The 14,356-nt window shown below is 42.1% G+C and overlaps 1 protein-coding gene across 2 annotated transcripts in view; it reads right to left on the minus strand.

The window, feature by feature from the left end:
- Nucleotides 1–4,999: 4,999 nt before the first annotated feature.
- FHAD1 (forkhead associated phosphopeptide binding domain 1) overlaps nucleotides 5,000–14,356 on the minus strand; it is a 59,193-nt gene continuing 49,836 nt past the window's right edge. Inside the window, exons 28-30 of one of the 2 annotated variants that reach the window (XM_054009471.1) lie at nucleotides 13,367–13,532; nucleotides 12,455–12,535; nucleotides 5,000–8,649 (exon numbers count right to left, since the gene is read on the minus strand). In XM_054009471.1, the coding sequence (XP_053865446.1) occupies nucleotides 8,551–8,649; nucleotides 12,455–12,535; nucleotides 13,367–13,532 (346 nt within the window). In that variant the 3' untranslated portion in view covers nucleotides 5,000–8,550. The remainder of the gene's footprint in view (nucleotides 8,650–12,454; nucleotides 12,536–13,366; nucleotides 13,533–14,356) is intronic. The other variant, XM_054009472.1, reaches the window with a different exon arrangement.

The raw sequence follows: 14,356 nt of genomic DNA on the forward strand, positions 1-14,356 counted from the left end.
GAATCTGGCTGGACAGGACAGGGGCTGGGGCACAGGACAGACAGACAGGAGGGGCAGGCTGGGCAGGACAGTGCAGGACAGACAGACGGGAGGGGCAGGCTGGGCAGGACAGGGGCTGGGGCACAGGATAGACAGACAGGGCAGGTCGATGCACAGTGCAGGACAGAAACAAGGGCATCAGGTTGGACAGGACATGGCTGGGGCACAGGAAAGAGCAACAGGCAGGTCTGGCTGGACAGGACACAGGACAGACAGATCCGTCAGGTTGGTGCACAGTGCAGGACAGACCGACAGACAGGACAGAGGGTCAAGCGCAGGTCAGACCGACAGGAGGGTCGGGCTGGACAGGACATGGCTGGAGCAGAGAACAGACAGGCAAGGTTGGTGCACAGTGCAGGACAGACAGGAGGGTCAGGCTGGACAGGATACGGGCTGTGGCACAGGACAGACAGATGCGTCAGGTTGCTGCCCAATCCAGGACAGACAGACTCAGGCTGGTGCCCAGTACAGGGGCTGTAGCAAGACACACACAAACAGGGGAGGCTAAAAGGCTGCTTCTCTTCCTGACACTCCCCTAGTCCAAGCGCCACCTTTTAAAGAGAGGAAGTTTCCTTCTGGAGCAAACTTTAGCAACCAGCGGAATTCTCTCAACCCCTTCCTATGCCCTGCACCCCCAGCTGTATCATTTCCTAGGGGAAGCAGTCCTTGGTGTGCTAGTCTTCTACGCTCCCACGCTCTAGTCCAGGAGTTCTTAAACTGTCTCATTAAGTGGCCCACCGCTTAAGGAGATACTGGCCAACACACCCCTTCCCTCCCATTGGTGCTGGCGTGGACCACTTTTCCTCCCACTGCCAGCACCGCGGGCAAATACTGCAATGGCTGACATGGCGAAGTAACAAGGATGGAAACAAGGAGAACACTCAGCACCACTAGACCAGCCAGCTTCCTGCAGTCCATTGAGGGTCTGATGGATGGCTGCTGTTTGGGAACCATGGGTCAAGTGATTAGCTAGAAGCAAGAGCCTGGACTCCTGCTTATATTTTTTATCTCTGCTACATACTTCCTATGGGATCTTGGGCAAGTCACTTAAGACCAGATTTTTAAAGGTCGTTTAGGCTCCTAACTTCCATTGATTACCTTTGTGAATCTGGGCCCTGGCCCTTAAAGTCTCTGTGCCTGGCCTTTGCTTGTTAAACAGGGACAGAGTGAGAGAGTGTCTCTCTCTCTCTCCCCCTTAATTTGTGTTTTGAGATCCTTGAATGGAAGACACCACAGATTTGCAAGCTAATTACTCTTTTGCGGTGTTTGTGACCATCTTGTGTGTAATAATGGTATATCTGCCCTGGGAGATTATGAGGCTGTTGTAGGCAGGGAGGGACAATGGATTAGCTGGTGTGTGTAGAGATGTCAAACTTTAATATCTGCTAGCATTTGAAAGAGATTAATAGGTTGGGGTTTTTTTAATACCAAGCATTGCTACGATAGCTGAACATCTTACAACAATTACAGACAAGGTAACATCACAGAATGCTACAAAAAGAAGAGCATGCGTGGTAGGACCTTAGAAGGAATTGTACAAGACGGTAGCTTTTGTAAGAGCTAAGCATTATTATTGCTGCAGTTTAGTATTCCGATCCCAAATCAATTTACTTTGCATATTAAATGTTCATTAATCAACACCATTAAAGGAAACCTCTATTGGGGAAGTCCATTTCACTTCACTGAAATGAATTAGACGGGGAAGATAGATATTTTATTAAAAAAATACAACCACTAATTGGGGCTCTCCCTCCCCTAGGGTGTTGAGCTGACCTTTCTTCTCTCCTGCCAAGCTTCTCCTTCTGCTGGAATCCCCTGCAGCCAAGTCATAATCCTGTGTTTGTGACACTGGTCTGTTGCCGTGAAAGTGACTGTGATGTGCCGAACTTGGCACCAGCATAGCAGGGTTACCCAGGAAGAGCTGGCTCACATACAAAAAAGAAGCCAAGCCTCCTTTTTTTATTATTGTCAAGAAATAAATATGTGCGTATATTTATATGTACAGAAGCACCGCTATATGTGAGCGAAGTCAATGCCAGCATTAACTGACAAGTTAGAAAATTGCTGGTAGAAACACTATTTAAGGATATATTTATATCCTTATATTAAATTAATATTAAACACAAAACAGCAAACTATCTCCATGTGAAGGAAAGATAGGAAAAACAGTAAGAGGCCAATATAGTGCCATCAGGAACTTTTTAATGACCTGCAAATCAAAAAAGAACCCTACAAAAAGTGCAAACTTGGACAAATTGCTAGGGATAGGTACAAAAGAAGAGTGGGGACAAAATTAGAAAGACTAAGATTAAGGCACAACATGAATTACACCTAGCAAGGGACAGAGAAGGCAATAAGAAAATAAAGTTATTTACATACTTTAGTAACACGAGAAAGACAAAGGACAATGTAGGTCCTCTACTTAGTGGGGAAGGAGAGCTAATAATGGATGACATTAGGAAGGCCCAGTTGTTTAATGCTTATTTTGCTTCCGTCTCCACTAAAAAGGTTAATTGTGACCAGATGCTTAATACAATTAATATTAACAACAAGGGTGAAGGCATGCAAGTCAAAAAAGAGAAAGAATGAGTTAAAGAATATTTAGATAAGTCAGATATATTCAATTCAGCCGAACCTGACGAAATTCATTGTAGGGTACTTTAGGAACTAGCTGAAGCAATCTCGGAACCATTAGCGATTATCTTTGAGAACTCCCGGAGGATGGGTGAGGTCCCAGAGAACTGGAGAAGAGCAAACACAGTTCCCATCTTTAAAAAGGGGAATAAAGGGGACTCGGCAAATTGTAGACTAGTCAGCCTAGCTTTGATACCCGGAAAGATACTGAAACAAATTATTAAAGAATCCATGTGTATGCACCTCGAGAATAGGGTTATACCAAATAGCCAGCATGGATTTGTCAAGAACAAATCATGCCAAGCCTCATTTCTTTCTTTGATAACGTTCCTGGTCTAGTAGATGGAGGGTGAAGCTGTAGACGTGATGTATCTTAATTTTAGTAAGGCTTCTGATACAGCCCACGTTATAGTCTCGTAAGCAAATTACGGAAATGTGATCTACAGGAACTTACTATAAGGTGGGTACAACACTGGTTGAAAGACCATACTCAAAGAGCCGTTATCAATGGTTCACTGTCAAACTGGGGGGTCCTGGAGGGGTCTGGTACTAGTCAACGTTTTCATGAATGACTTGGATAATGGAGTGGACAGTATGTTATAAAATTTACAGATGACACCGAGGTGGAAGGGGAGGCTAGCACTTTGGAGGACAGGATTAGAATTCAAAATGACCTTGAGAAATTGGAGAATTGGTCTGACATCAACAAGATGAAATTCAATAAAGACAAGTGCAAAGTGCTACACATTCGGAAGATAAAATCAATGCACAACTACAAAATGGGGAATAACTGGCTAGGTGGTAGTACTGCTGAAGAGAATCTGGGAGTTATATGGGATCACAAACTGAATACGAGTCAGCACTGTGATGCAGTTGTGAAAAAGGCAAATATCTTTCCGGGGTGTACTAACAGAAGTGTCATATATAAGTCCCGGCAGTTAATTGTCCTGCTCTACCCAGCACTGCTGAGGCTTCAGCTACAGCCCTGTGTCCAGTTCTGGGCGCCACACTTTAGGAAAGAGGTGGATAAACTGAAGGGCATCCAGAGAAGAGCAACAAAAATGATAAAAGGTTTAGAAAACCCAGCCTGTGAGGAAAGGTTAAAAAACTGGGCATGTTTAGTCTTGAAGACTGAGGTCGGACCTGGTAACAGGCTTTAAATATGCTAAGGGGCTATTATGCTGAGCATGGTGATCATCTGTTGTCCACGTTCACTGAAGGCAGGACAAGAAGTAATGAGCTCCATCTGCAGCCAGGGAGATTTGGGGAAAACTTTCTAATTACAGGGGTAGCTAAGCTCTGGAATAGGCTTTCAAGGGAGGATGTGGAATCCCCATCTCCATCACTGGAGATTTTTAAGTACAGGTTGGAGAAACCTCTGTCAGGGATGTTCTGTGTTTATTTGGTCCTGCCTCAGCACAGGGGGCTAGACTCGATGACTTCTCTAGGTCTCTTCCAGCCCCACATTTCTGTGATTTATGGTTTTGGAGTATTTATTTTAAAAAGAAAGGCCCCAAACAAGCTAGCCACTGGGCAAATGCGCAGAAATAGACAGCACCTGATCCAAAGATCTTACAATCTGAATATCACGACAAAAGATGGAGGAAATTGCTGAGATGACATCTCAGCAACAGAGGGGTATCTATGTGTGGTCTCCAGAGTCTTGACACACTTTTAAAATGGCGGCGAACTTCACTTGAATTCCATTCAACCTGAATTACACTTTTAAAAAACAACCACCAATAGGCTTCCTCCCACAAATGATATGACCCATAACAGGCCATTTTGGTCAAGAGGTCTAATATATTCAGGGGTAAATTTTCCAAGGCGTGGCATAATATGCACCCACAATTTAATTGCTGATGCAAAGCAGACTACCTGAGCAGCTGCAATCAGGTAGCTAGAGCTCAGTGCCTGCAAACCCAGGCAGGGCTACAGAGCAGCTGAATATGCAACCCTTAATGATTGCTTTGCGTGTTCAACAAGATAAAGATTCTTCTTCTGTTTGCTTTAAATTATTCTTCTTTGGTTCAGGTCTTAAGTTTTCTGGCAATAGAAATAGTTTTGATAAAGCTGATTTATGCTTGTCACCAGCTATTTTGAGAATATCAAGTCCTTGGATGGTAGCTGGCTGACTTGAAACAGATATTTTTGAATGCCAGTCTCTTGTCAAAACCTCCTGGTTTCAACACGAGGCCTGACTGAATGAGTGGGAGAGAACTGCGAGCAGCAGTTAAAAGCGTGGTTATTTTGTGTCCTTTTCAATGGCCTGGCAGTAAGAAAAAAACAAACACAAAAACCACATCAGGCTATAGGGCGTGAAAAAGATATTTAATTAAAGTACCAGTTCACAGTACTAGAGATGCAATTACTAAAGAACATTTATAATGGAATTAGTGGAGCAACTTTTCAGAAGCTGTTCTATGAAGTATACAGCAGTGGTGAAGAAATAAGCAGAGCAAACAAATATGTCTAAGCTATAAAGGAGAACTTGTTCCATAGATTCCAAAGCCAGAGGGACCATTGTTGTCATCTAGTCTGACCTCCTGTATAACACACTCCAGAGAACTTCCCCAAAATAATTCCTAGAGCAGCTCTTTTAGAAAGACATCCAGTCTTGATTTCAATATTGTCAGTGATGGAGAATGCACCATGACCCTTGATAAATTGTTCTAACAGTTAATTATCCTGTCAAAAATGTACACCATACTTCCAGTCTGAATTTGTCTAGCTTCAACTTCCAATCATTGGATTGTGTTATATCTTGCTCTGCTAGAAGTGAAGATCCCATTATTAAATATTTGTTCCCCATGTAGATATACCTCTACCTCGATATAACGCTGTCCTCGGGAGCCAAAAAATCTTATCGTGTTGTAGGTGAAACCGTGTTATATCGAACTTGCTTTGATCCACCGGAGTGCACAGCCCCGCCCCCTTGACGCACTCCTTTACCGCATTATATCCGAATTCGTGTTATCTTGGGTCGCATTATATCGGGGTAGAGGTGTACTTACAGACTATAATCAAGTCACACCTTAACAAAGAAAAGGTTAAGTTTCATAGGGTATGTCTTCACTACCCTTCGGATCTGCAGGCAGCGACCGATCCAGCGGGAGTCGATTTATCACGTCTAATCTAGATGCAATAAATCGACCCCTGAGCACTCTCCCGTCGACTCCTGTACTCCACCGCCGCAAGAGGTGCAGGCGGAGTCGATGGGGGAGCAGCAGCAGCAGACTCACCGTGGTGAAGACACCACGGTAAGTCGATCTAAGAACGTCGACTTGAGCTAAGTTATTCACGTGGCTGAAGTTGTATAACTTAGATCAATCCCCCCCCAGTGTAGACCAGGGCATACTCTTTGTTTCTCGCTGTAAGGCATGTTTTCAAAGCCTTTATTCATTCTCGTTGCTCTTTTCTGTACCCTCCTTAATTTATCTATTTCCTTCTTGAATTATGGGCACCAAAACTGAACACAGTATTCCAGCAGCAGTTGAACCAGTGCCAAATACAAAGATAAAATAATGACTCAATGCAAGTGCGAATCGCAAAGATGTAGATATTTCCATGCATGAGGTTGCTGGAAAAGGTTATTGTAGCACATTGGCTCTGTGCACTGAATCTTGAGAATAGGTACCCTGTTAAAAATAAGCTTTTAAAAAATAATTTCCCTGATTTTTAAAGGTGCTGAGCACATATGTGTTCCCACTAACTTCTACAGAAAGCTGCGGTTGCTCAGGACCTCTGAAAATCAGGGCAAATTTACTTCATTTATATGTTTTTAACAATTTGGGAGGAGCAGTAACACACCAAGTACATGGCTCGTACTAGTTTCCTCAACTTCTCAGATTGTTGGACGTTACTAGACTTTTAGCATCACATGCTGAGCACACCAAGGGCAAAGCTCTTGATTTTTGGTGTCATCAGAACTCTGCAGGAATGATATAACTGTAACAGTTTCCCTGTGTTGCAAAATATTTTGAAACATTTGAAAACCTTGAGCAAAGGTCTGATTATCAGTGATGACCTCTTGTTTAGATACAATATTGACTGACATATGGAAATTAGACATATAGATAAAAAAGCTGCTAAACATTGTATTTGCTAGAGAACTGTTTAATTAGACTATAAAGGGTCTGAAACTGACCATAAGCCAGCAATTATTCTTTATGAAGTCCCTGAGTGACTGCCCTCTGCGGATTAAAAAAATTATGATCAAGCTTCTGAGATGACCTGAAAATATTGTAGCAAAGTTACATCTACAGCTGATGCACTGGGAAGAGCAATGGATAAGAATATGAAAGAAAAAAAAGTAGGAAATAATGGAGCATATGCTAGTTTGGTAATGATTACCTTACTAACCGCTGACCTCAAGATTAAATTTATCACAAGCAAGACAGAGGAGACTTTTCAAATCCTTGGGACAATACTGAAGTGATAGCCACATGCAAAACTAGATTATTCAAGGATACTGCAGCTATAGAAATTAGCTAATGTTATAGGGCAGGGGGAAGGGCAATATATGAGGATTGCAAAATAATGATGCCCCATAAAACCCTCAAGGAAGAACTGCTGCAAAGGTTCAAACAGAACAGATGGACGGGGTCAGAGCAAAATGTTAAAATAAAACAGGCATATGAGGTCATGTATTGTCCCAAAATAAACTCAGGACATTGTACAGATGGAAGCACATTGCACATCTGGTAAGAAAAATAGGCCAAGTCCTAAACAGAGACAGACTTTACCCAGTGTGTTAGGAACTAAACCAAGTCTGCACCAGAAAAGAGCTACTGGTTACGGACTATTGTACCGTACATAACGTTAGCAGTGAGACTCTGACTAAAGCACGTCCACACACTGGACATTTTAGCACAAATGAGCCAGTTTGTTAGTGCCAAAATGTAGACAATTTGCAATATAATAAGATTTTATCTATACAGCCTAGAATCCAAATTACCCATTGTTGAAAGGATCTGTGCAAACTGTTCAGAATACAACAAAGGGAGAATGACTGTGGGGACAATGTGTACCAGAACCACTAGCTTACTGCACTGACCCAGCAGTGAATGGGCGAACATCTGCCTCACTACTTAGCAAGATTAGCTTTCTCAGATATCAAGGATTATTTTGGGGGGTAGCTACTACCAACATTTTGCTCTGATTTTGCAAAGGAAAACAGCCTTTAGTTTTCAAGAACGCTATAGTAATAAATAATACATCTGATCAGAGTAACAGACAGGTGAGCCCTTGCTGTTCTGTATTCCCTGGAGTATGGGAATTTGGGTTGGTCCCTAAGGCTGCTTATCAACTGTGGCTCCCAGATTGTTCATGCAGGTGTATTATTTAAGTAACATACTAGTAAACGAACAGCGTCCTTTCAATTGGTTGTAATTACACAATGGACTCAGAACGGTTCTGTTCAATCATATTTATGCAATGCTGGAATTTATTTGCTAGAACCTGGTGGTCCATTTTCATACCTCATGTTGCAACTCTATTATGGATTTAGGATTGTGTCAGGGCTCAAGCGAGTTACACCAGCATAATAAAATTTAACCTAAGCAGACCTTAGGAGTTTGATTTAAAAAAAGGATACGTATAAAGATAAAAAAGACACTTCTGAATTTATATATCAGTTTGTATTAAAATGACCGTTTTTCTTACACTTCTAATAATCAAAAATACAATATGGTACATAAGCAACATACTTAAGAAAAAACAAGTCCTAGGTAATTCAAGATATACTGCAGCATTTCATGTATTTACACAAGGGCTAAATGGATTCTCATCAAAACAATACAATTAATAACAGGTCTAACCCAAATAGTATTACATTACTTGGCAAATTCCTACCACAGGATTTTGCAAGAGAAATGCCTATGAGGTGGCATTACTATGTGCTCTCCTCTTAAATGTTTCTATCACATGGTCTGTTGTCTTCAGCTTTTCGGGGAATGATTTTGTTTTGGGTCCAGGCTGCGAGACAGAGAGAGATTAAAAAATTGTTCTTATATGGGACAACTTAAAGCTTGTAGATTGCAATGTAAACCTGAACTTTCCTATCTTTCTCATGCTCATGTGTTCATCACATCAATATTATGCAATAAATGCAGATTTAAACCAAAGGGTAAACTTGCTAGTGTAGACTGCCAACATGCAGTAGCAGTAACACCACATGGAGGGAGGTGCAGTGGTGCAAATGGTTGTCTACGATGCCTGCACCAAGTTAGTGTAGCACACAAGATGGAAGGCCAGGATGAGGCCTGGTTCCGTGTATGGAAGCTGCTGCATATCCAGCACTTAAGAAAAATCAGGCCACTTATGATACCTAAATCTGAATCTCAGCACCCATTTTTTAATGATTTGGTTTAATCCTCGTAACAATGAGCTACTGATAGAGCTGGGTTAAACCACAGAATCATAGAAATGTGGGGCTGGAAGGGACCTCAAGAAGTCATCAAGTCCAGCCCCCTGTGCTGTGGCAGGATCAAGTAAACCTACACCAGCCCTGACAGGTGTCTGTCCAACTTCTTAAAAACCTCCAATGATGGGGACTCCACAACCTCTCTTAGAAGCCTATTCCAGAGCTTAATTTAATTTCCCCCCTAATATCTAACCTAACCCCCCTGGCTGCCAATTAAGCCCACTACTTCTTGTCCTACCTTCAGTAGATACAGAGAACAATTGATCACCATCTGTTTCACAACAGCCCTTAAAATACTTAAAGACTGTTATCGGGTCCCCCCCCTCAGTCTTCTTTTCTCAAGACTAAACATGCCTGCTTTTTTAATCGTCCCTCAAAGGTTGGGTTTTCTACATCTTTTATCATTTTTATTGCTCTCCTCTGGACTCTCTCCAATTTGTCCACATCTTTCCTTAAGTGTGACACAAAATTGGACACGGTGCTCCAAGGCGTCACCAGTGCCGAACAGAGAGGGACAACTACCTTCCGTGCCTTACACACGACACTCCTCGCACAGCCTCATATAGCCTTGCCAATGCATTTTAATCCTAATGAGCTGTACTCCTGTTTATTGCAGTGATGAAACTGTTTGTAGGAGAATGCCAGTCCCACTGCATTCTGCTAACTTGTCTGATGATTTGGTGACTTGCATAAATGCAGATTAGACCAAAGTCTGAAGGGCCCGGACACTGGGGCACTGCTTTATAAGATGATACTTGTGATTGTGCAGAGCCAAAGGAAGTAGGACAAAGGGAGGTGAAGTATTTTAGAAATATTCCCTTCACTATTATCACCACTTCCTTTTCATGAACAGACTGCATGTGACCTCCAAGTAGAATCCCTTTCCCTGTTTCTTGCCTCTCTTCTCACTCTTCTGAGTAAGCTCTGTTCTTTTAGGTCCTGGTTTCCCTTCCAGTTGCATTTGGTCTGAAAATTAGTACACGCAACTGCAAGTTCTTTTCTCTGGAGTCTGACTAAGACTGGAGGTTAGGACAATCCCTGCATCACTCATCACCTCTCCTTATCCGACCAGTGACACTATGCCAATTTTTCCATCATTAATACTGTAATTACAAATCTTATACACGGTACTTCTCTCCCTTGGGGATGCTGTTTAAACCCTCTTGAACTCCTAGTGCATTACATCTGCTGCCTCTCTCCTGTCAGCTCTCATTGTCATTTCCACAAGGAAGTTAATCAGATTTGTTATGCGTGACCTACCCTTTATAATCCTTACTAACTGATCTAGGGAATCTGGTGCTGGATCCTGCTTTTTTAAGCATCTGCTTGTTAATACAAATAAAATGTACTAGTTTCCTTCCCCCACAGGGGAGTGTCAGATATTATTTGTGAAACACTGCAAGTGTACATGGAGCTTTATGGTAACTAAGCAGCGATCAACAAGTCACAAAGAAATTATCTCGTGTCATCTGTGTGGACTGCCTAGTGAATATTAGGGATTTAAGTGAGCTGTGTGGGGTAGGTGGGCGTAGATCTGAAAAGAAGATTACCAATTACTGGTTCATAACCCTACCTTGGGATTCCCTCCGTATATCCTTGTGCCTGGGAGAACTAAAACCAGTGCTCCACGGTGAAAGGATGGTGAGTGTGAGGATGCTGTCTGTGAGAACAAATTCAGAGGATTGCCAATCCCAAGCATTCAAAAATCATGAGTCAGGCCCCCCATATTGAGGCAACTGGTTTAAAAAATCATGAGAGTTGAAAAATAATACATTTTGGGTTCTTTTTATTCTTTTGCCTTCTGGATTTTGAGCCTCTGGGGATCACGTTTTCAGGCTTTTCTCTGCAACTATGAGGGCTAGAGATTAACTTTTTAAAAAAATGAATGCTGAGCGTCTCAGATAATCACATGACTCCAGGAGATGGATCTTTAAAATGAATTCCAAATATACTGAAAAATTCTAAAGCTCCACTTTACTAGAGTGAGCCCCCTGTGTGGTGTATCAAGACCATATTATTTCCTCCTAGTAAAAAGTAAAATGTAATAACTTGTGTTTACAGTTGCTTAAAGCAAATGGTGTGGTCACATCCGTAATAGAAAGACCACTGGGCCCTTCTGGACTAGGTATATTCATAAGCAAATAACAGATGCTGCACAATTCTGTTTCAGATAGAGATATAGGGACCTTTAGATTCCATAAACAGCCTGTGATTTACAAAAAAGACCTCTCAGCTGCAGAGAAGGTAAATCGTGACTTCAAGAATGTCTTCCCCTATAGACGTAGAGAGTAAAATTTTCAAAAGGGCCTAAGCAAAATAAATCTCATTTGACTTTTAGAGGGACTAAGGCACTTTTGAAAATTTTACCCAGGTTCTATAAAAGGAGATTTACAATTAATGGGTTAATTAGGCATAGAATGCATTAGACAGAGCATAGGTTAATTAAGGTGATTGTCTTAGGCTGACCAAGTGGTTAAGAGAACCATAACTTTACGCAGTATGAGGGGGGGCTTACTGCAAGAATCTACAGTTCACTAACTCGTTATGTAATCAGAAAAAGGCATGCACAGTCCAGACATCCAAGTGTCGGGAGAGGATGACTGTGCACTGGTTCTATGCTGCAGCTTTGAAATGTACAACGTCTTTCAAGGTTCTCTAGGTAGAGCTTGCAGAAATTTCAAATTCTGTACCTGTTGATGTGTGTAGTGCCTTGCACATACAAATAATAATCGGCAACTAAGGAATGAAGAGGCCAGAGTTCCCCTAAGGAATTCAGGATGTGCATACACTGAGAGCTTGAGCGCCTCTATGGAATTATAGTCATTTCACTTATGTTCCAAATTTGGCCCTTTTTAATTCAATACATGGCGCCCCTCCCAGTTTCCCCTGTGTTGTTCATCTGCTCCCCAGGCTCCTGCTGTATGTGCTTCCTCCCCTCCACAGTTCCTTGCTGCTTCCCTCCTGCTGTTCATTCAGTTGCAACACTGGCTTTCCCCTACTTCACTGTGCTCTGTTGGTTGGAACAGGGGACTGGAAATCAGGAGAGCTGGGTTCTGTTTCTGCCTCTGGCTGGCTATGTGATCTTGAATGAGTTGCTTAACTTCTCCGTACCTCAGTTTCCCAGTCTGTATAATGGGGTTTCTGCTTTGAGTTCTTTGGATCATTGCCATTAATATTACTACTACCTTACTGACAGCTCTTCATTCATATTGCTGGGCCAGTTCAATCTCTTCATTCATGGAGGTTATGACACACAAATGAATTATTATTAGCTGTACTGAAGTCCATATCTTATAAGTTAGGCAAAATTATTACATTGATCTGCTACTATGAGCAAGTGTTCAGACATATTCATACCTTGCTGGCTCTGTCTTTTTGTGAACAGGTACAACATGGTGACAACTTTTCACTTCTCTTCTCCAGTTCCTCTAAATGGCTCTGGGTGAAAATACCAGTAAAATGACATCCAATTGCAAATCTTGCCTTGGACATCCTATCAAAAATTTAGCTGAGACACATCAGAACTAACTATGACTCCAAATTTGATAAGATCAACAAAGCAGACTTAGTTACTCACATTCCCCAAAGCCAACATCAAGCCGAAATGAAAAAAGCAGCTAACTGCTGACAATTATTGTTTAATCTCAATACTTCCTTCAAATGTGAATGGTCTTTTCTTGTATCAATGTGCAATTCACCCTTCTAAGGGACATTTTGATGAAGACCCAAAGCATCAACTAAATATGACAGTCAGGATAAAACCACTTAGCATATGCCCTTTTGGGGCTACAAAGCACTCTCCAAGCTCATGACACTACACAGCTAGATTAGAGAAATCAAGGAAAAAATAGCAAGTGTGCTACTATTTTTGTCCTAAATCTCAGCTAGTTCTATTCTTGGTTACATATTAACGTGATAGGCTCCTTGGGATCTGCTGAACCCTGTGCAAAGATAGACACACAGAGGCCTTTCCAGCTTACTACATGTTTGTGATTAGCTCCCCTCCCTCCTCCACATACCCAAGTCAAAACTTGGAGGGTCTTGTTCTGTGGTGTTTGGATTGCAGGGTGACGTCTCCATGTTAACCCTGCAGCTATCTCTATCATCTTTCATTGGTGCCTGCCACAGCAAGGATGTTTCCAAGCAGCACCTACCAAAATTCAGCCCCCTAAATCATTAGGTTACTGTCCAACACACAGCTGGAGAAGAGGATGTTTAGTTACCAGGTTCATGGAAGCACTGCCATGATGTTTGTCCCTAGACCGTTACCTTATGCAGTTTAACAGCTCTGTTCAATCTTTTCTCCTGATTCAGCTGGAACTGTGTCCTCTCTAGAGCCTCTTTTAACAGAGCATTCTCTTCTGCTTCTCTATAGACTTCATCTTCCAGTTTAGTCATCTCGGCCTGGTACGCTTGCAAAGATACCTTATTCGCCCTGTACAAAACAGAAGAGATAAAGTCCTTTGGGCTTTATTCTCATCTATGCTACAGCCTCTTGATACATCTCTGGCAGTGTAAGGGGCCCTAAAAAGAGAGGATAAATTACATGTACAGCCACTTTAAGGCTCCTTTACACTACCAGAGGCATGGAAAAGGCCTTAGTGTAAATGAGAAACAGGCCCCCTGTTTTTTCCTGTGAAATGCTGAAAATATTTTAACAAGGACTTCCCACAAAAATTTCTCCTTAGTCCACGATAAACGCCTCTCTTTAGGGTGCATGTCTCTGCTGAAAGGAATGGCTAGGGATGGGGAATCTACTCGTCCTATTGAAACAAAAATGATTTCTCATAACCACAACCAAGCAAGGAGGTAGCATCATTCCACAGACAACATACTGAGTGTGTTTGCTAGGAATGTTTATACTTGATTTCTGCAAAGTACATGGAGTGTGAGGACAGCACAGCACATCGTTCGATGTGCATGATTGTGAACACTAGGTGAAGACGCAAGAGGGGCTGCTGGGAGTCTGGGAGTTCTGTCCTTAGGAATTATGTTGAAAATACCTGCACATTTGGGGCAATTTTGTACATTTCAAAGTAAAAAAAATTCCTTTAAAAAGCATTTTTGTGTGTTCTGGGGGTAGCTAGTTCTGTTAGGGAGACTTTACTATCCACAGGGATGGGGATTTCTTCATAGGCAGGGAAATAACCCCAACCTTTCCTTCAATTTCAGGGTGGAATTTTAACCAGAGATTCCAGGGAATCTCACCCAACACTCCACTGTTCTTTTTGGCTTCATTTTCCCAATTGTTTAGACATT

The sequence above is a fragment of the Malaclemys terrapin genome, chromosome 19 (assembly GCF_027887155.1).
Source record: "Malaclemys terrapin pileata isolate rMalTer1 chromosome 19, rMalTer1.hap1, whole genome shotgun sequence".
Classification (NCBI taxonomy): domain Eukaryota; kingdom Metazoa; phylum Chordata; order Testudines; family Emydidae; genus Malaclemys; species Malaclemys terrapin.